Here is a 23,361-nt window from a genome sequence, read left to right on the forward strand (position 1 = left end):
AAAATTCCCAATACTTTTCAATAAGTGTTTTCTCTGATTTGGTCATTTGAAATTCCCAAAAATCTCTGTTAATTACTGTGCAAACAGGAAAAATGCAGAATCAAACTAAAGTTATTCCTGATAATTACATGTACATGCTGAATAACATGAATTTAAAATTAGCAGCATCTCTCATGTCCAATTACTGAAGTATGTGCTCTCTGTTTTATGGCAGTGTATCCAACTGTCACATTCTCTGGTTTCATATGAAGAAAGAGTCCGGCTAGCACCTAATTGCTGAAGCACGTGAGTTTTCCAACTGACATTTCACTCACTGTCAGTCAAGATAATAAGGGAGATATTATTCAAAACTCCAAAATAAGAGAGGTTTGAAAAATGTCTAAAGTGCTACAGAGGGTGTTTTATTTTAAACATATAATTAAAAATATGTTTCTGATATAAAAAAAATGGATTTTTCACAACTGCATTTGTAATAGATTGAAAATAAATGTGGCATCAAAAAGTGAACAATTTTTAATTATTTCTTGCAAATTTTAACGTTATGAATGGAACTTTTTAATCCATTTAAACTGAGTGCATGTGTGATATCAAAAAATACTGGCATGTCTGTTTATGAATTCATTTGTAAAATAATAAGAAGTTTACCTCAATATAGCATGTAGAACACTTCCGTATGATACTCTCCAGAAATTAAAACGAAAAAGTCAAAAAACTTACATTAGAGTAACAAATAGTTTAAAAAATAATTAAAAATCAATTTAACACAACAAAACTCAATTTAACACAATTAAAAATTGATTTAACGCAATTAAAATTAATTAAAAGAATTTAACGAAAAAAATTGCAAAACGATTTTCCTTCCTGAAGCTGACAATGCTTTGACTGTATGTCGTGATTACAGGAAAGAAAATTACCAAATAGGGGTGAGTATGAAACTTAAACAGGGATTATTTGTCTTCGCACGTGTGCGTAAAAGCCGACTCACGAAGACAAATAATCCCTATTTAAATTTCATACTCACCCCTATTCGGTAATTCAAGAATGCAAAATGGGATGATCTGCGAGATTTCTTTTCTTCTTTTCCTTGGTCGGATTACTGTTTCAAAACTTCTGATGTCAATGTTTGCTCAGATCGTGTAAGTGAAATTATTCTTGTAGGAATGGAATCCTTCATCCAACACACTACTTTAAAATCTCGTCCCTTATCTAAACCTTGGTTTTCCAATAAATTTCTGTTCAAGAGAAGAAAGTTGCATATAGTAATTGGCTTGTTTCCAATTCTTCAATTTCATTTTCTGCCTACACCAAAGCTCACAACGATTGTAAAGCAGTTATTAATTAGTCCAAACTCGATTTTGAACAGGCTAAGAGTAGATAACTTGCTTCTTGCCCTAATGGTAGCCGAGCATTCTGGTCTCTTGCAAAGCTACTGGCTGCAACTTTTGCCCCTCTCTGCCCCCACCTCTGTCAAAACCAGATGGTTCTGTTGTGACTTCAGTCAAGGATAAAGCTAACCTGCTAGCATCTCATTTTTCTTCCAACTCATGTATTAATGATCTTGGTAAAACACCTCCCACCATTCCCAACACTACATTCAATGCCTCCTGTGGTCTTCCATCAAAAGGATGTCAGACAGATTTTGATGAATCATGATGCTAAGAAAGCTCCAGGTCCTGATGGTATTTCTCCACTTGCTCTCAAAACCTGTCCTCCTGAACTTACTCCTGTTCTTTGCCGCTTTTTTCACTTTCTTATTCCAAAAGGTGTTTTTCCTTCTGCTTGGAAATTGCTCATATCCAGCCAGTTCCTAAAAAGGATGATAAATCCCTCACATCCAATTATCGTCCCATTGCAATTACTTCTACTCTTTCTGAAGTAATTGAGAAATTTATTAACTGCCAACTCTTAAACTAACTGTAAACCTTCCATCTGATCAATGATCGCCAGTAGGGACTCCGGCAGTGTCGATCCACTGGTGATATTTTAGCTTATGTTACCCATTTATGGAAAAATTCAATGAAAAAGTTTGGTGAAATACAAGCAGTTGCTCTTGACATCTCAAAGGTTTTCGATCATGTTTGGCACAAAGGCTTTCTAAACAAGCTTCCATCTTATGGTTTGCCAACTGTTTTTTTGCAATTGGTTATCCATTTTTCTCTCTGATCACTCATTGAGGGTGATGGTAGATGGCTCTGTTTTCTAACTTCTCCTGGTGCCTGAGTAGCCAGGTGGGCAGGAGCAGCAGTGCGTAGCACACGCTTCTTGATTAGACCGCCAAATGATCACCAAATACAGAGGATGTGGAAAGGTCAGGGAATGACAACCGCATATCCATGGAGCAATATGGCCTTGGTTGCTAATGCTCCTAAAACCCAAATAACAAACAAACAAACAAACTAACTTCTCCACTAATGCTGGTGTCCCCCAAGGTTCAGTTCTTTTCTCCACTCTTTTCCTCTTGTATATTAATGACCTCTTCCATTGACTGGAAATCCTATCTATAGTTTTGGCGATGATAGCACATTGCATTCCACTTTCCATTTTGAAAAACCTTGCCCGGCTTAATCAGCTTCAACTTCTCAAATATCCACTACCAATTCCTTAAATGCCAATCTCCAGATAATTCTCCAGTGGGGTAAAGACAACTTAGTTGATTTCAATCCTTCTAAAACTCAGTCTTGTCTTATATCTCGCGAAAAGGATTCTTCTGCTCCTATGCTTATCTTTAGTGACAGTCTGATTTCTAGACAAAATGATATCTCTTTTGGGGATTACCCTGACTTCTAATCTCTCTCTTGGCACAAGCACATTACAAATATTGCTTCCTCTGCATCTAAAAAACTTGGTTTTCCCTTTCGCTCTCGGCATTACTTTTCTTCCAAACAGCTGTTCACTCTGTGCAAAACGCAAATCCGCCTTACCATGAAATACCGTTCCCACATCTGGGTTGGTGTCCCCAAAACCTCTCTCAGACTTCTAGATTCCATTCAGAAGAGGGCAGTTAGGTTAATTAATGACTCCTCTCTAAGAGTCTCTCCGCTCCACAAACATAGACATACTGTTTCTGCTGCATGCCTTTTCTACAGATACTTCCATGGGCACTGTTCTTCTGAATTGGCTTCTATAATTCCTGCTCTCTCTCTTTCAAAACAGTCCGAATATGTGCCGCTACCAACTAACATCCATTTACTGTCCAACTTCAAACTCACAGGACCAACTTCTCATCTTCCTCGTTTATTCATTCAACTGCCGTTTTCTGGAACAACCTTCCATCATACGTATTTCCATTACAGTGTACAAAAGTTCAAGTCTAATGTCAACAAATATCTTCTTTCGTCATCTCAACCTCCAACCCAAGCATGGTACTAAGCACTATAGGTTCTAATACCTCTTGTGTTTGGGGTTTTTATTAAAAAAAAAAAATATATATATATATATATTCATTCCTGTGATCACGACATATGGTTGAAAAGAGTTGACAGCTTCAGGAAGGAAAATCATTTTGCAATTTTTTTTTTAGTTAAATTCTTTTAATTAATTTTTTTTAATTGCATTAAATTGATTTTTAATTGTGTTAAATTGAGTTTTATTGTGTTAAATTTATTTTTAATTATTTTTTAAACTATTTGTTACTCTAATGTAAGAGTTTCAATTTTTTCGTTTTAACTTCTGGAGAGTATCATACAGAAGTGTTCTACGTACTATATTGAGGTAAACTTCTCATATTATTTTACAAATTTTGATATAAACATAGAGCGTATTGAGCATTACAGCTCTGGTTCCTACTATTTAGTTTATGAGTTAAATACAAATACAAACCAGTCAGGAATTAAAAAGGGTGGAAGAGGATGGTGTTACGATGAACATATATCATAGAAATCTACAGCTAACGAAGCATTTAATGCCTTCCAGATTGTTATTAGTTGGACTGAAATACAGCGAAGAAATGGATGAGAACCAATTGATGTTTGATGAAAATGCAGAATCCTGCAGCAGAAAACAGGCTGATATCTTACAAACAGTAAAACACTGGCAAATATTTTAAAACTATATAAGCATATACAAGATACTTGCATAATGTGTAAATAATAAATGCAAATTGTGATTTTTCCTCTTTTTATTTTCCTGTTTATCTTTTACACTCCAGATATTTTTCTTTAAAACTGATTATCTGAAAAATTCAGTTATCCAAAATACCCTCGGTTCCAGTTGAACTTGTGACCAAGGATATTTTAGATAACTGGGATTCTACTGTAATCAGTTATACAGTATTAATAATTCTGTAAATTCTCTCATCTACTAGCTCAGTTAGTTCCAAATTCTCCTTTCCTCCTCCTCTGCATCATCCACATTCTTATATCCAAAACCACTTTGAAATCAAGTTAAGGTGGTTTAAAGTCAGCAGATCTGTGTTATTTTACATTACCTTATGGGCAATAGTTGCCTGATTGTGTCAATCAGGCCCCAATCTTTGTAGTCTGTATAATTTATTATATCTTATAAAATATATTTATTAAAAGTGCTCAGATTATATACTATATATTTTTTTTTTTTGAGACACTATTTTTAAATTGATATCATTAGTACCATTAGTAAAAACTAAATACCATTAGTATTTAGAAATTGGATGTTAAAAGATTTAAGACATAGTAGACAGACAGGTTAATGTTAAAAATTTTTATGTGAAATATTTTGAACAATGGACTATTTTTTAATAATAATTCAGCGGTCACTTGGATAGTTAACAGTAAAGGTACTCTGTTCTACTTTTTTTCTGTACAAACCTCCAAAAGCACATTTTTTGCTGCCTGCTGCCATGTGTCACCTTGTACTAATTCTGAATATGGAAGCCACCATCCCTTTCGTTCACTTACTTTTAGTAAAGCAAATTTTTTATCTTTTCGTCTTGCTACTACACCTACACAATCTACAAGGTATGAATTTGAATGACTTGTTGCACACTTATGAGAATCCATATTATACACCATTAGGAATTAATCATCAAATGGCCTTTTTCTGCAATTAACACTTCCAGCTGAAATAAAATAAAGAAAAGATTTAGAAGATATATATATATATTAAGCACAGAAAAAAAAGATAAGATTATTGTGGTATAGTGAATAAATACATAATAATAAACTAATCCTTTGTTGGACTGCAAAAACATATTTCCTATCCACCATTTCCTTTAACAAGGTAATTACAAAACAGGTTACTGCTTCTGCATTGTACTGACATCTTAGAAGTTCTTATATTTTCATAAAACATTTGAACAGTTCTTTCATATGTTAAGAAGATAAGGCTTTTCTTCAAAACAGGTTACAGTTAAATTAAGGCCCAATTTAGGTAAAGTGCCCAGTTTAAATCTGGGCACTTTATGATCTTAAATTGTAAAATTCATGTCATTCATAAAAAAATTTGGCCACAAAAGTTTTAAATATAACACTGATTAATTTGCAATTAATTATTTCTTATATTAACAGGAAAGCTTAATATACAGGGAGGCCTCAATTAAGGTTGAAGTTATGTCATACAGAAATATTACATCCAGGCCTTGGTTAATGGTGTCATTTCAAAGTTATTGCTTCTGTCAATAGTCCTGAGTGTCGACACAGTTCAGCATAATACATCACCATCTGCCACTTGTTTGGAAAGATCTGGGCTCCATTCTCCAAATGTAGGAACCTATAAAGTCATCTTAAACTGAGGTTGTAATTAACTGACCTCGGGTAAAACAAATAGGGTTCCCTCATCATTCAAGATTTTTCAGCTGACACAACATGAAAACTGGCTTGTGAATGCACTTCCACAAACAAATACACATCTGCAAATATGAGTAACAAGCTCTAACATCAAAATAGTTTTTTTGAATCTTTTGGTTCTGTCAACACTACAACTAGTCAAATGAAAATTCTCACATGAGGGCCAACAGTAAAATAAATTTTAGCAAAGTGAATCCATCCCACTTAATTTTTAAAAAGAGCTCAACAAGAATATAAATGCCATTATCCTTGTTTATGATAGGAAATTAACCAAATTAAAGAAACAAAATTTTCTGATCTTTGATGGTAATCCAGCAGTATAAATAAAGTATAATAGCATAAGTCTCAAATAGGAGATGACATACAGTATTTAAAAAAAATAGTTGTTACTATCCTTAATTTCATTAGCATTAGCTGAGGCATATGATGCAAGAAAGCAAGCCTATAGAGCAACAGCAAAAAAGCAACAGAAAAAAAAAAAAAAAAAAAAAAAAACTTTCCCATTTCACCTATCCATTCACTCCAAATGTTTGTCTGAACTAGACAATCAGCCTTAAATTTATTTCAGCTATCAACTTCTACAACAACAACAACAGATGGAACTCTGTTCCAGCAATCAACTACCCGCTGGCTAAAGGCAAACTACCACACATCTATTCTACAACTGTCTTTCTTCAGTTTGAATCTATGCCTCCTCAGGTTCTTAATCTGAGCAAGTGAAAGTATCCCATCAGCATTAAGCCTTCAGACCACCTCACAGGTGACTAGTCTCCTGATGCTGCAACTTACAGAATTTAAGACTCTCCTAGTAAGAGAACTCTTTTGTTCCTCTCACCAATCTTGTTGCCCTTCTCTGTATTTATTCTAGCAACTCTACATCCTTCCTAAAATGAGGCCTCCAGACCTGTGCACAGTACTCAAGGTGTGGCCTGACCATTGCCTTAAACAAAGGTATAATCGCCTCCTTGTCTCTGCTAGAAAAATTCCTATATCATTGACAAAACTCTATGACCTGCTCGGGTAGCCCATCTTCACTGCTCAGACAACTTCATATCTGACTGCACAATTACCCTCAGGTCTTTTTCATTCTCCACCTCCTTGAGTGCAGTACTACACAGTTGGTATGTATATATGCAATAAAGAGTTCTTCTTCTTCTATATTAATACATATTAATTTGAATAAAATCACATTTGAATTTTTGGCACCTAATACTGCCAAAGAAAAGAAAGTTCAGTCTTCTTATTAGCTGTAAGTTAATAATGATAATATTCTCTTTATTGGATAATTGTCACATCATTAACAGGAGAGATTGCTTCTACAGGGATGGGATACATTTAAATAGAAAGGGTGCAAGAATTTTTGCTGATGCTGTCGAGGCAGAGTTAGGTGGGTCGGAAAACTGCTAGTTGGGGGGGGATACAAGGACTAATAGATTAACAGTAGCCACTGGCAGAGGTGGAAGCGATTCTTGCACTGCTTCTATTGAAATGAGCAGAAGCCTGAAAAACAAGATGCAGGATATTTCAGAGACTGCTGGGAGTCATTGCAGTACAAGTAAACACATGGGTTGTGTTAGGGTAGACAAGAATAGAAACAGGTGCATGTATACCTGCGTGTACACCAATGCTAGGAGTTTGGTAAATAAATTTGATGAATTTGAGGTACTGCTCAAAACATCAAAGGCAGATATTGTTGGGATATCAGAGACGTGGTGTCACACAGATATAAGGAATGCGGAACTGGAATTTGGGGAATACAATGTGTATAGAAAGGATAGACAGGACAGGAGGGGAGGAGGGGTTATGCTATTAGTTAAGAAACACAAAGTCCAAGGAAGTGAAGCCAGTCGACATCGATGGACAGGGCAGTGTCGAGTCAGTTTGGTGTGACATAAGCATAGGGAAATCAAAATTGAGAGTAGGAGTGTGCTATAGGCCTAATGACTCTGATGAGTATAATAAGATATTGTACAGGGAAATAGAGTGGGCCAGTAAATCAGAGAGTCTTATAATGGGGGATTTTAATTTCCCAGATATTGACTGGAATTTGTGGGTTGGTCACTCGCACACTAGCAAGGCTTTTGTGGATTTATTGGATGATCGTTTTCTACATCAGCATGTTCGTGAGGCAACAAGAGGGAGCAATACTCTTGATCTGATTATCAGTAGTGATTCTTCATGCATTAAGAATCTGCAGATAAATGAACCACTAGGTGGCAGTGATCACAGTGTGTTGAAGTGGGATTTACTCAAGGAGGTAACTACCATCAGAGGTAAAGGGCAGGGTTTTTGTTTTCGTAAAGGCGACTATGATGGCCTGAGACAGTATTTAAATTCTATACAGTGGGACCAACTGATGATGTTACCAACAGCAAACTCAAAATGGGAAGCATTCAAGGAACTAATCTTGGAGGCTACCAGGCTTTACATACCAACTAAGAAATATTGTTCAAGGTTTAGGCCTAAATGGTTGTCAGATGAACTAATGAGACATGTGGCAGAGAAGAAAAATGCATGGGATACATACAAATTAATGGGTGACATGGAAGCCTATGATAGATATAAGTTGGTCTGTAACCAAGTCACAAAGGAGATTAGGCAGGCAAAGGCAGACTACGAAAAATCCTTGGCAAAGGATGCAAAGAAAAACAGAAGAGTTCTTTACCTATTTAAACTCAAGAAGGAAAGGGATGAATCAGATTGGTCCACTGGATATTGATGGTTCAACAGTTGAGGATCCTGCTCAGGTGGCTAACAATCTAAATGAGTATTTTGCATCTACATTCACGCATGAGGAATTATTCAGGAAGGAGAATGATGTAGGTAAAGTAAACATTGGCAGTGAGCTGGATGATTTTGTAATAAGTGAGAGGAAAGTGGAGCAGAGATTGTTGAGGATAAACATAAAAAAGGCACCTGGGGTGGATGGGATCTATCCAGTTATATTAAAGGAGGCAGCAAAGGAAGTAAGCAAACCCCTAGCCATAATTATGAGAGCTTCTTTGGACTCAGGGGAGGTACCCATAGACTGGAGATGTGCAAATGTAACCCCAATTCACAAAGGAGGATCAAAGGCTGACACAAGTAATTATAGACCTGTTAGTTTAACTTCTGTTCCAGGTAAATTAATGGAGGCACTGGTTAAAGAAGCACTGCAGGATCATCTAGACAAGAATTCAGTTATAGCTCAGACGCAGCATGGTTTTGTTAAGGGCAGGTCTTGCCTGACCAATTTGATTGGATACTATGATGTAGTCACAAAAGAACTGGATGCAGGGAATAACTTTGATATTATATATTTGGATCTTAGAAAGGCTTTTGATACTGTTGCACATGGAAGACTGCTGCACAAATTGGAGCAGTGTGGCATTGGAGGCAAATTGCTGCTATGGATAAGGGGATGGTTGAGTGGCAGAAGACAGAGAGTGGTAATCAATGGACACTGCTCAATGTGGACTAATGTTATTAGTGGAGTTCCTCAGGGTTCAGTGTTGGGTCCGTTGTTGTTTTCGGTGTTTATGAATGATATTGATGATGGGATATCAAGTTTAATGTCCAAGTTTGCAGATGATACAAAGGTTGGCAGGGTTGTTAAGGACACCACTGACGCTATGCTGCTGCAACAGGATCTGGAAAGGTTGAACAGATGGGCTGAGAGGTGGCAAATGAAGTATAACATTGACAAATGTAAAGTACTACATATGGGAAACAGTAACCCCAGAGCAACATATTAACTCTGCGGTACTACGCTGACAGTGGTGGAGAATGAAAAGGACTTGGGGGGTAATTGTGCAGGCAGATATGAAGTTCTCTGAGCAGTGCAGACGAGCTGCAAGAGTAGCTCATGGTGTCTTGTCAATGATATACAGGAATTTTTCTAGCAGGGATAAGGAGGTGATTATTCCCTTGTATAAGGCAATGGTTAGGCCACATCTTGAGTACTGTATACAGGTCTGGAGGCCTCATTTCAAGAAGGATGTAGAGCTGCTGGAACGGGTACAGAGAAGGGCAACAAGATCAGTGGATGGAACAAAGGGTTGCTCTTATGAAGAAAGGCAGGCACCGGCGAGGTGATCTGATAGAGTTGTATAAGGTTTTGAATGGTTTGAGCATGCTCAATGCCATTGGGATTCTTCATCTTGCTCAGAATAATCAGCTCAGAGGGCATAAATTCAAATTGAGGAAGGACGGATGTCGGATAGATGTGCGGAAATTTGCCTTTGGCCAGAGGGTGGTTGGTTGGTGGAACCGACTTCCATCACTTGTTGAAGTTCAGAGCCTAAACAAATTTAAGGCTCAACTGGACAGGTATTTCGAGCGAATGGAGGGGTGAAATGGGAGTGGTGTGGTTTTTTTTTTTTTTTTTTGGCTGATGCTGAATAAGCTTGCTTTCTTGCATCATATGCCTCTACTAATGCTAATCATGTACAATTAAAACCATAAAAATAGAAACCACCACTAGGGTTTTACAAAAACAAACCAGCATATCAAAATGAGTATATAAATTCTAAAAAATGTCAAATATTTGAATCTCAGCCAATCAGAAAAAGGTATTATGGATCATCAGTTTAGCACAGTAAATCTACCCCACTTACATATGATGCAAGGAAGCAAGCTTATACAGCATCAGCCAAAAAAAAAAAAAAAAAAAACTCCCTTCATCCCATCTCCTCTAATAATTTGTATTATTCTTCAAATTTATTCAAACTACCCCCTTCCACAACACCAGATGGAAGTTTGTTGAAACACTCATAAAACCCTTGAGAATTTTTATTTGGTATCCAAAAGTTATTACTCCATGTTATGTTGGTTGATTGATTTTTTATGGCTCATTAGCAACTTAGGCCATAATGCATCAAACTGGGCTGTAAATTTCATTGTGATGCTCTTTATTTTGAGAGGAAAATAAAATTAATTACAAGCTCTGCAAGTCTCCAACGATTAAATAGTTCATGTATACAAGTTTTGCAGTAACTTGGAAATGTCAGAAAGCAATAAGAATTTATTTAATCTAAAAGACATTTGTTGGCTAAAGCTTCAGAGTATAAAGGAGTTTACTTATGCATGTACACAAATTTATTTAAACTACCCCCCTCCACAACACCAGAGTGTGTGCATTAACCCGTGTATAAATAAACTCCTTCAATAATCAATTTGATGATTTATGACTTTTAATGCCATAACTAAAAAAGAAAAAAATAATAATATAATTTTCTGATGGTTTAGCATATAGTTTAGATATATTATATAGTTTGCAGTTGGGAATTCTCCATTCCTTAAATTTCTACACATTGTGGCAGTTTGCCCTAAATATGAAGGATTCAACAATTTTTACTGAGGAAAACCACTGAATGTTTTTTCAAACTCTGCTGTAATTATGTTATTTTAATGCATCAAAATGGTCATATTATTAGGTAGAGCTCTCCTTTATATATATATGTATCATCAAGTAATATAAATGTTACTATTATTTTTATTTTAACATTTCATCACTGAGAACTTGCTTGTGTTATAATAAAATCCTTTAGTTGAGAACATAAAATAAGAAATTATCTCTATAATGTACTTAGAAGAGCTAGTTTAAGCTTCTTGCTTGTGTGGTTTAAGTTCCTGGGCAATTTTCTGTTTACCAAACACTACATAACACATTGTTAGGCAATGAAGATTTCAGCTGTTTCAGAGCAACCAACATGGAGGAGCAGGTAAAATCTGTAAGCCAATTGACTTGTTTCAAAATGATATTTTTGAGGAATTCTTGCCCAGTGATGGCAAACTGAGATTGGACACCATCTTCGTGACACCACACCTGACTAAGGCTGCCAACTCCCTAACCTTAAAAATTTGAGCAGAAAAATCCAGACTTTGAGGACGCCTTTGCCTATTTTATCAAAACACAGCTTACATTCTCTTATAGTCATTTCAAATATGCCTAAGCCTTTAATAACAGTTTGTTATGATAATAGGGTAACAACACAGTAACTGGCATAAAGTAATAACATGTTAAATATTTTATTGAATAGCTCAAATCCCTTAAATTAACAGAATTCACACTTACCATTCTTATGCGGATTGCTTAATTCATAAAAAATGATACACAAAAAATTTATGGTATGAATGAAAAAAATGCTTTTTTTTTTCTCAGCGTAATTTATTTGCTGTTCTCTACATTTATATTTTCTGATGCAATTTTCTCTGTAAAGCTGTGTTTTTGGATAAATATGAATGGAAATCTTTACACAGCATGTCACTGAAATTGAATTTTGTAAGCATTAGTCCCTTAATTGAATCCACAGTAAACAAATTTCTATCCTTAGACCACTGCATTTCCACCATTGAAAACACTCTTTCAATAAATGCATTATGTGGTGGTGTGAAAAAGAAAAATTGAGCAATTATTAAGAGCTCTTTGAAAAACTCTTCATTCTTACAGTGGCTAAAATAATTAGCCCATCTTACATTACAAGGAACAGAAACGTCAGTATCCTTAATTTTCACTACGAATTTTTTTTAAATTACGAAACTGATCAAAGCACTTCACATCATCCACACACATGCTCCTTTTGTATGAAGGTACCTAATTGTTGAAACCACACTATCCCATTCAAGTGGCTCTCTTAAAGACATCCACCTGAATGAAGAAACTTTTTCCAGTGGTTTCAACCACATGTCCAAGTATTCAGTGCATGATGAATATAAGTTCTGGATATTTCTTCTGAAAACTATATTTTTCTCTGCATATCCTTCTTCTTGCCTCTTCTCCAACATTTCCGTCATTTTGAGGGAAATTAACTGACATTTACTTCTTTCTGACAGAATATCTCTTACGGAAGCAAGAGCTTCAATAACTTCTATCAAAGAATTGTCATTCCTTTCAATGCTTGTTATATGTGAATTGAAGATATTACAGTTCGGCAATGAACAAGATAAGTTTCACTAAACTCATCTTCAAAGAAAAGTTTTAAAATCTTGGGGGATTTCTTGAGACAAAAAGAAAGACCTTAGGGCTGGATAAATACTTAATCCTTTTTCAATTGCAGGTAATAGATAAAGCCAGCGTGTTCTACTATGATACAGAAGTTTTTTATAGATAAACTGTAAATTCGCATAATTTTTTTTAGGTTTTCAACATGTACGGTGTAGACACTTAAAATAATTAAAAAAAACTTAAGAATAATGGAGTCAATATCTACATCAATTGCATCTGCTCCATGCTGGATACAGTTACGCATGATGTGGCAAGGCAGCCCACTCCTATTAGCGATCGACCAAATAATCTTTGTAAATTTGAAAATATATTATTCCCAATTTATCTCCGCACTCCCTCCAAACATGGTGTTACAATTATCTCCACCAAATGCAATATTTTTCTTATTCAGGCCACTTTTACATGTCTCATAAACATAGCCAGAAATAGTAGCTGCAGTCTCATCTGACTTGCTATTTAATTCTATTAGCTTAACCTTTGAGCCACCATTTATCTAGTCAAATGATGCACAAGAGTAGCGAAAATTTTCATAAATCCACGATTAGTGGCATCAGTGGAAACTCCAAAAAAACTGTGCATTCTGCAAGGACTTAACTTCAACTGAATGGACTGCTAAGACAGAATTAATTATGGTTTCAGTCTGTTTTTGCACAAGATAACCACCTAGCAATATCTGAATCAGAGCATATCAACTTTAATAATTCTGCTGTACAAGACATCGATTTATAGCAGTGGTGATGCGCCACTGTATGAAAGGCAAGGGTTTCTTCAGCAACAGAAACTCTTGCATAACAAGTCTGTTACCTTTCTGCAACGTTTTTCGAATCTAATGAATTCATGTTTCTCTGAATTCATGTGGATGTTCAAATCATCTGAACCTTGTTATCAACTGAAATGTAGCTTTCTGGACAGCAAACGATGCATTCTGCCTCCTCCTCATCTACTCTTCCCTTTCAAAAACTTGGATATTTCATCCTCAAGTTGTCCGTAAACTTGCACTTCCTTTTCAACATAATGGGTATTCCTGAATTTATGTAAATTAAGGAATTATTTTAATTTAAATAGTAGAAATAAGTTATTTGAAGTGACTGATTACTTCATCAACTGATAATTAAGAAATATCACATAGAAAAACTATGCTTACTCATATATAAATATGAATTGAAGCTGGACGAATCAAATTATTGTTTATACAAACTGCTGAGAGAAGAATAGAAAATGTGAGATCTCTTAATTAAAAAAAAATGTATAATGGTAATTTGAATTTAGAATAAATTCACTTAATCAGAATGAATTTCAGGTCAAATAAATAACGAGGGAAATTTTATTTTGAATTGTCTACTCACCAAGAATGTAAAAGAGAATTAAAAAAATGGGAGTGAAAAAGTCAAACTGCATGAACAAAATGTCATTAACTCCAAACGCACAATAAACTCCACAATCTGCATTGTTTACAATCGGAAGTGGAGTTCTTGGGATTACTTCCGCAAAGCTGATTGGAGTACGCCTTGCAAATTTTACCAATGATAAGAATCAGGAGATTTTCAAATTTTAAGAGCCATAATTCCGGATATTTTCAAAATTTTAGAAATTTCTCCTGGACAGTCCATGATACGTAAAAAATGAGGACATGTCTGGGAAAATGAGGACAGATGGCATCCCTACACCTGACCAAGTAGCCTTAAACATTCCTGTAACCTGTTGACATGTTTTCATTGACATGACTCTCAAAAAAGGAACTGAACAAATGCATGACAGTACATTCTGCAGGACATTATTACATGTGGTCGGTTGTGTTATAGTTCCTGCATTTCTCCTTGAACCACAAATAAACATTTTTCACTTATGTATAGTAAAATTGCACATCCATTAAAGAACATTTCATCACACAGAGCAATTGTTAGAAAAACTTTCAAAAAGCATTCATAAGTGTTGCATGATTTCAAGGCACAATCGTTTATAATGTAATTTATAATTGTAGACATGGAGTCCACCTTCCTGTGACCCTTTCTAAAGTAATTTCTTCAGTGAATGTCCATAGGTGCACTCATGTTCAAACAGTGTTCTGTTTGCACTCATGCACAGTGTTCTGTTCAATTCGATTATGGTCTGTCCATAATGGAATCATTTTCAAACAGCTTCTTCTACCAGCATAATATATTTTTCAGTATTACTGCTTTAATGAATCTTGTGGCAAAATCATTCTGGATATCTTTCATGGTTTTACCAGCTTGTAGCCATTCGTGAACTCACCATCCTTTCATTATTCTTTCCTCCAGCATGTATGTAAATGGACTGCTCAAGGTTTTTTTTTCACCAGTAGTTCTCAACCCAAATAATATTACAGACCAGTGGATTTTTCTAGATTTTCTATCATGACCAATGAAATAATTTAAAATTGTTTTGGTATTTATTAAATTCTTCAATTAACAAAATAAAATTCTCCAATCATTTTTAAATAAATCAAATTTTTAGATATCCTTGACTAAGCTGGTTGCTCTTCTCTGCACCCGTTCCATGAGAGATTCACATCCTTAAAATGAGGCTTGAGATCTGTACTGGTACTCAAGCTGTGGCTTAACCACTGTTTTATACAATGGGATAATCATCTCATTGTCCCCCGATGTCAAAATTCCTGTATATTGTAGACTGAATCCCATTAGCTGTCCTAGAAGACTACACTGCTCAGAAAACTTTATGTCAGACTGTACAATTACACCTGGGTCTCTTTCATTGTACACCACACTGAGTGTGGTGCCACCTCATTAGTATGTTAATTCTGGGATTATTGCTACCCATATGCAGTACCTTATATTTATCAACGCTGAAACTCAACTGCCACTTCTTAACCCATCTGCTTAATTTTTCTAGTCTTTGTCATTAACCACTCTCTGCCTACCTTGGTATCATCTACAAACTTACACAATAAGCTTGATATGCCTTCCTCAATATTATTAATAAATAGTGAAAACAGTAAGGGGGGCCAAGCACTGAAAACTTAGGGACTCCACTAATAACACTGGTCCAAGAAGTGCAGTGCTCATTTAGTACCACCCTGTCCTCTACCACTCAATCATCCCTTTATTCACAGCAGTAGCCTGCCTCCAATGCCACACTGCTCCAAATTGTATAGCAGTCTTTCTTGAGGAATAGTGGCTAAAGCTTTACTGAGCTCTATGTACATGATGTTAAATGATGTGAATTAAAGTCAAGCTTACAGGTTCTGTAATTACTCACTTTGCCCTTTTATCCTCTTTATGAATAGGAGAGACATTTTCACATCCCAAATCTATATAAACCTCCCTTGAATCCAAGGATGCTCTCGTAATTATGGACAAAGTTATGTTTACATCTTTTGCTGCTTCTTAATTAGACAGATCCATCAGCCTCAGGTTCCTCTTCCATTTTATTTTCAATTATAATAAAATTATTTAACTCCCAGTTAAAACTTGGTATACTTCAGGTATTCCCATTCTTAAAAACTTCATGCATGAATGTAGATGCAAAATATTTAATTAATTTGTCAAACTTGAATAGGATCATTAATAGTTGTGCCATTCATATCAAGTGGGCCAATATGGTTTCTCCCTTTCCTTCTGAAAATGCAAAGAAAAGTAGCAAAATTCTTTGCTACTTTTCTTTGCATTTTTAGCCAAAGCTTTTTTGTAATATGCCTTAGCCTGCCTAACTGCATTACTGACCTGACTGCAGACTAGTTTGTACTTACTGTAGGTTTCTCTGAATCCCTGATAATTTATAAGTATCCCACGCATTTTTCTTCTCTGCCACTAATCTCATCAATTCATCTGTCATCCATTTAGGTCAAACCTTGAACAATATCCCTTAGTTAGTAAAAAAAAAAAAAAAAAACTTAATAGTACAGCTTCACTAATAGTTCTAATAGTACAGCTTCACTAATAGTGCCTTTTTCTGCAACGTTGTTGGCATTGCTCTGTAGTGCAGGCAAAAATCTACTGTGTGATTTTGAAGAGACTGCTTTGCTTTTATACAGTACAGTAGAGCTGAGCAGTGGCACTGTGGCAATAACTTAACATGCTGTTCATACAATAAATCCAAACATGCTGTTCATACAATAAATCCAAAAAATTTCTGCTGTTGTGAGAGTGACCAATCCACAAGTTCTAGTCAATATTTGGAAAGTTAAAATTCTACATACTGATTTGACATCCATACTGACCATGTAGTTATTCATGATATTCATCATGAGAAACTGGGTTCAGATGGAGTTGCTGAGAGTCATTACAAGTGCAAGCTATGAATTTCAAGCTCCAAGGAATCATAAGTTATAAAATTGGCCATTTTATTTACTTAATTGTCATATTATATCATACTTTATAAGTAGCTTTATAGTCCTAGTTATGCTTGTTATTTTTATTTTTGATAGAGATTTTGTAGGTTACTACTTAATATACAGGGTTGTTAAAATTAAAGTATCTCTATGTAGAGGGCTCTGGAGCGAGTTCTAAGGCACGTACTGAAGAGAAATTTGGACAACGGGTACAATAAAGAAAGCGCTCGTCATTTATTTAAAAAAAAAAAAAATTGTTACAAAATTTATCACTATATGGCACTGTGACGATACAAATCACTTGAACAGCATTAAAATTGTTCAATGTGTCCTCCATTTTGGTCAACAACAGTTTACATTTGAAGAACAGCATTTTCTATAGTAGAACGTAACATGTCAACTAGAATAGCCAGCACATGACGTCTAATGCTGTCCTTCAGATCTGTCAGAGTTTGATATCCTTCCCAATACACCTGTTTCTTCAAAAAACCCCACAACCAGAAGCCGCATGGGGTGAGGTACAGTGATCGGAGTGGCCAAGATATTTAGAAACAATGGCTGATGACCTGTTCATCTGTAAAGTGTTGCCCTAGCAATCTTTGGACAAAACGGTGGATGTGGGGTGACGCATCATCTTGCATGAATATGGTATCCTGAAGGCACCCACGTTATTACAGCTCTGGTTTTGCGAAATTTTCCAAAATTTCATAATATCGCTGTCCAGTGATGGAACAGGTATGGGATACAGCCTGCGTTACCTGTTCAAAAAAAAAATATGGCCCAATCACGAATGTGGCCATAAATCCACACCACACTATCACTTTTGGAGAATGCAATGGGACCTCTTGGATAACTCTAAGTTTTTCTGTTGCCCAAATGTGACAGTTGTGCATATTCAATTGTCCATTTAAGCAGAAGTGGGCTTCATCACTCCAAAGGACGTTCTGTGGCCAAGTGATATCCAGTCATTCGTGCCAGAAACTAAAGTGCATATGAGAAACAAATATCTGCATCACCATGCTTTAGCTGCTGTAGCATGTGCATCTTGTAAGGATAGTACCACAACAACTGACACATTACTAGCCTTACAGTGGAATACAGCATGTCCACTTCACAAGAAACAGCTGGCACACTTGCACTACCACATCGAGATTGACTTGATAAATTCACGACAGCCATAGCCACATCTTCAACACGAGGAGTCCACTCGTTTTTGACCTCTACCTGGTTGAACACCAGGATGTCCTGTCACTTCAAGTTTCACAATCATTTTGCGGATAGCACAAACAGTCATAGGTCCACGCCTTGTGCGCTTCTGATTCCAGAATTCTCTGATAGATGCAGCTGCATTGTTGCTGTTCTAATATTAGTGAAGCTGTACTATTAGTACAGCTTCACTAATAGTGCCTTTTTCTGCAACGTTGTTGGCATTGCTCTGTAGTGCAGGCAAAAATCTACTGTGTGATTTTGAAGAGACTGCTTTGCTTTTATACAGTACAGTAGAGCTGAGCAGTGGCACTGTGGCAATAACTTACAATTATGAAAATAACATAAGTTATTTGCATAATCGTAACTAAGATAGTTACGTGCCATGCAGTGACAAATTTTGTAACTAATTTTTTTTTCCAATAAATGGTGAGTGCGTTCTTTATGGTATCTGTTGTCCAAATTTCTCTTCAGTACAAGCCTTAGAACTCACTCCAGAGCCCTCTACATAGGGATACTTTAATTTTAACCCTGGACATAAAACAATTGTATCATTCGAATCTTGCCGCCATTGTTAGTATAGAGTAATTGGTAGGGAATTCAAATTTTTAACTGTGGTAAATAGGTAGCTCTAACATAAAACTAGATAGTATAATACGTATCACTACATTTAAGAATCTATTAGATAGTGTAGTATTGATGTTTAATTAATTAGATTTATTAATCTTATTAATTTTCATCGTTAATCAATAGTATTCAATGGGATACCATGCCCCAGACTAGAGCAGCAAAGCAATGGGCATAAAGTAGGAGTGCGGTGACTCGGGGGGAGAGAACTGGAGCAGGGAGATTCTCCAACACACCATAGCCTAAAAAAAGTGTGTGATTTGTGAAATATCTGTGGACCTTTCTGGGGACACGATCTAGCCAAGGAGGATGTCTTTGTGTGTGCTAGGTGCAGAGTGTGTCAAGAAATTAGGCGCCAACTCCGATGGTTGTCTATGAGAGTTTGAAGAGTCGGGTAGATGCCCTCGAAAGGTATTAAAGTGGGAGACCCATCAATCTCTCAGCTACCAAACTCATCGCCAGAGCTCACTCTTGTGCATCAGGCAACACACTGACAATCACCAAGCCAGAATGCGCTGTTCCACAGGAGCTAGTTATTGTTGGTGACTATTGTCAGGGAGATGAGAAAAATATCGTGTCAAAAAGAAAGGTGGAATAGGACCAGAGTATGTCTGCCAGGGACAAAACTTGATGACATTGTAGAGCAGATATCTTTTAAGGGCACAAAGGGTAATATTGTTGTAAACAATGACACTAATGACATTAAGAACAAGAGATCTGCAGATTTACTTGACAAAGGTCAATGTTAAAAAAAAAAAAGTTGTGAGTTAGGATTAAATTTGAACGTGTCTGCAATTCAGCCCAGATACAATAGGAGGGAACATGAGATCTTGTCAATCAATTCAGCTCTGGAGAGATTGTGCAATGCTCGTGGGGTAGAATTTTTCTCAGCATGGGCTGTGCTTGTTAACAGGAGACTGCTTCTACAGGGATGGGATAAACTTGGAAACTTAAAGGAGTGCAAGAATGTTTGCTGATTCTACTGAGGCAGTGTTAGGTGGGTTGGAAAACTGCTAGCTTGGGGGGAGGATTCACAGACTCCGAGATTAACAGTAGCAGCTTGCACTGCTTCTATTAGAATGAGCAGCAACCTGGATGGCAGAGTGCTGGGGGTCACAGAGACTGGTGGGAGCCATCACAAAACAAATACAGTAAATACATGGGCTGTGTTAGGGTAACTAAGAATAAGAACAGTAATAAGAATAAGCATATATACTTGCATGTACACCAATGCTAGTAGTATAACAAATAAATTTGATGAATTTGAAGTCCTGATCAAGACATCAAATGTGGATTTGTTGAAATATCAGACCACATGGTGTCACACAGATATAGGCAGTGAGAAATTAGAATTTGGGGCATACAATGTGTACAGAAAGGATAGGAAGGGAGAAGGGATTGCTGTTAGTAAAGAAACTAAATTTAAGGAAATGCATCCAGTTGACATAGATGAACAGTGCAATGTTGATTCAGATTGGTGTGACATAAGCATTGGGAAATCCAAATAAGAGTAGGAGTATGTTATAAGCCTAATGACTCTAATGAGTACGATGAACAATTGTACAGAGAAATAGAGTGGGCTAGTAAATCAGAATTTCTTATAATGAGGGAATTTAACTTCCCGGATATTGACTGGAACTTGTGGATTGGTCACTCGCACACTAGCAAGACTTTTGGGGATTTATTGGATGACTGTTTTCTGCAGCAGCATTCTCGAGAGGCAACCAGAGAGAGTAACACTCTTGATCTGGTTATCAGCAGTGATTATTCATGCATTAAGAATTTGCGGATAAAGGAACCACTAGGTTGCAATGATCACAGTGTAAAGAGATAATTACCATCAGGGGTAAAGGGAACAGTTTTTGCTTTCATAAAGGTGAGTACAGTGGTCTCAGACAATTTTTAAATTCTATACAGTGGAACCAACTGATGTTACCAACAGCAAATTCTAAATGGGAAGCATTCAAGGAAGTAATTTTGGAAACTACTAGGCTTTTTGTTCCAACTAAGAAATACTGCTCTAGGTTTAGGCCCAAATGGATGTCAGATGAACTAATGAGACTCATGGCAGAGAAGAAAAATGCATGGGATGCATATAAATTATCAGGCAACACAGAAGACTATGGTACATAAGCTATTCTGTAATCAACTCACAAAGGAGGTTAGGCAAGTAAAGGCAGATTATGAGAAATCTTTGAAAAGGGATGCTAAGAAAAACAACAAGGACTTCTTAATCTTAATTTACATAAACTCTAGAAGGAAGGGGATGAATCGGATTAGTAAAATTGATAACAATGGTTTGACTGTTGATGATCCTGCTCAGATAGTTGACAAAATGAATGAGTATTTTGCATCTACATTCACACGAGGAGTCAAGGGAGGAAAATTCCAGAAGTTTATCAAACTGTAATGATTACTTAAGGATTTTGTAATAACTGAGAGCAAAGTGGAGGAGAAATTGTTGAAGTTAAACATAAGAAATTCACCTGGGGTGGATTGGATCTATCCAGCTATATTAAAGGAGGTGGCAAAGGAAGTAAGCAAACCCTTAGCCATAATTATGAGAGCATCCTTGGAATCATGGGAAGTCCCCACTGACTGGAGTTGTACAAATGTATCCTCAGTTCACAAAGGGGAATAAAAGGGTGACACGAGTAATTACAGACCTAGTTTAACTTCTGTTCCGGGATAAATAACGGAGTCAGTGGTTAAAGAAGCATTGCAGGATCACCTAGACAAGACAGTGGTAATAATTCAGACACAGCATGGGTTTGTTAAAGGAAAGTTTTGTCTGACAAATTTGATTGGATATTATGGCGTAGTCACAAAGTAACTGGATGCAACAAATAATTTTGATATCATATACTTCAATTTCAGGAAAGCTTTTGATACTATTGCACTTAAAAGACTGCTGTACAAATTGAAACAGTATGGTATTACGGGTAAGTTGCTACAATAGATAAAAGGGTGATTGAGTGGGAGAAGGCAGAGAGCAGTAATCAATGGATGCTGCTCTTCGTGGACTAATGTTATTAGTGGAGTTCCCCAGGATTCGGTGTTGTGTCCAACATTGTTTTGTATATTCAACAATGATATTGATGAAGGTATATTAGGCTTAATGTCCAAGTATGCAGATGATAGAAAGATTGGCAGGGCTGTTAATGACAGTAATGGCAGTGTGCTACTGCAACAGGATCTAAAAAAAGCTGGGCAGATGAGCTGAGAGTGGCAACTGAAGTTTTAACACTGACAAATGCAAAGTACTGCATATGGGTAGAAGTAACTCCAGAGAAACATACCAACTGTGTGGTACTACACTTAGGGTGGTAGAAAATGAAAAAGACCTGGGAGTAATTGTACAGTCAGATATGGAGTTTTCTGAAGTTTTAGCCAGTCCAGACAGGTAGTGGTGTAGAGGTTTTGAGGTACAAGGGCAACTGAGGCCAAAATGTGCCTGTTCAAATTTGGAATGGTACCAGAGTTTGCCTTATTTGATATTAGATACATTCATAAAGTCTAATTTGTTTGACATAGGCAAAAATCTCATCCAGATTGGCATTGTTTCCCAATAGGTGGGTTAGTGATAAAGGTTCTTGCATTTGAGTCAGAGAGAGGAAGATAGTATTTCTATATGGGAATAATACGAACAGTTTAAGAGAATATGTCGAACTGTAAGTTGTGATGAACAATGCATGCATATAGGAAGGTCATCGCCCATGAGCAAGAACAAGTGGGTCAGGTGTGTGTGCTCTATGTGCAATCTTGCCAGTATTACTTCTTCATGGCTGTTTTTCCTCAAGCTGGAGCTCCATATTTGTGGTTAATGTTTAATTTCAAATAATTTATTGTTCGCATGTGTCTTTCAAATATTTAACCATTGGTCCCTACAGATACATCAGATATGTTTTAGGAAATCTATATAAGGTTTTTTTTTTTTTTTTTGGTAGTTGTTGGCGCATCGGCTTCTGTGGCCATAATGCACCTCCCAAGGTTTTTGCAGTACTTTGATCCAAGCCCGAGGCGGGATTCGAACCTGCGACCTTTGAGTTACCAGGCAGGCACTTTACCCACCCGGCTAGCCCAGTTGGCCTACATAAGGTACTTTCTATATAAGGTGCTGCTCTTTGGGTGCTTGGCGGCCTGGTCTGCTGTTTCGTCACCTGTGATGCCAGCATGCCCTGGAATCCAACAGAAACTTATACTACGATTCAGATTCCTCAAAAGATTTAGATGAGACCAGATTTCTTTTACTATGGGATGTGGGATTGAGAAATTGTTACTTATTACAGAAAGCACACTCATGGAGTCTGTATATATTAAACTATTAGTGTTGAGACAGATATTGACGTTGTCTATAGCTAGATGGATTGCATAAAGTTCTGCAGTATAACTACTACATTCAGCCAGGAGAGATACAGATACTGTAAATGAGGGAAAGACTGCTGCAGCACCTATGGCAGCATCTGATTTTG

The 23,361-nt window shown here is 36.5% G+C and overlaps 1 protein-coding gene across 3 annotated transcripts in view; it reads right to left on the bottom strand.

Annotated features, from left to right (window-relative positions):
• LOC150086027 (uncharacterized) overlaps positions 1–23,361 on the bottom strand; it is a 228,680-nt gene that overhangs the window by 187,742 nt on the left and 17,577 nt on the right. For all 3 annotated transcript variants that reach the window (XM_090373659.1, XM_090373657.1, XM_090373658.1), the window contains exon 2: positions 4,785–5,035. In XM_090373659.1, the coding sequence (XP_090229785.1) occupies positions 4,785–4,988 (204 nt within the window). In that variant the 5' untranslated portion in view covers positions 4,989–5,035. The remainder of the gene's footprint in view (positions 1–4,784; positions 5,036–23,361) is intronic.

Source organism: Mastigoproctus giganteus, chromosome 5 (genome assembly GCF_048544385.1).
Source record: "Mastigoproctus giganteus isolate SK-2022 chromosome 5, ASM4854438v1, whole genome shotgun sequence".
In the NCBI taxonomy this organism is placed as follows: Eukaryota; Metazoa; Arthropoda; class Arachnida; order Uropygi; family Thelyphonidae; genus Mastigoproctus; species Mastigoproctus giganteus.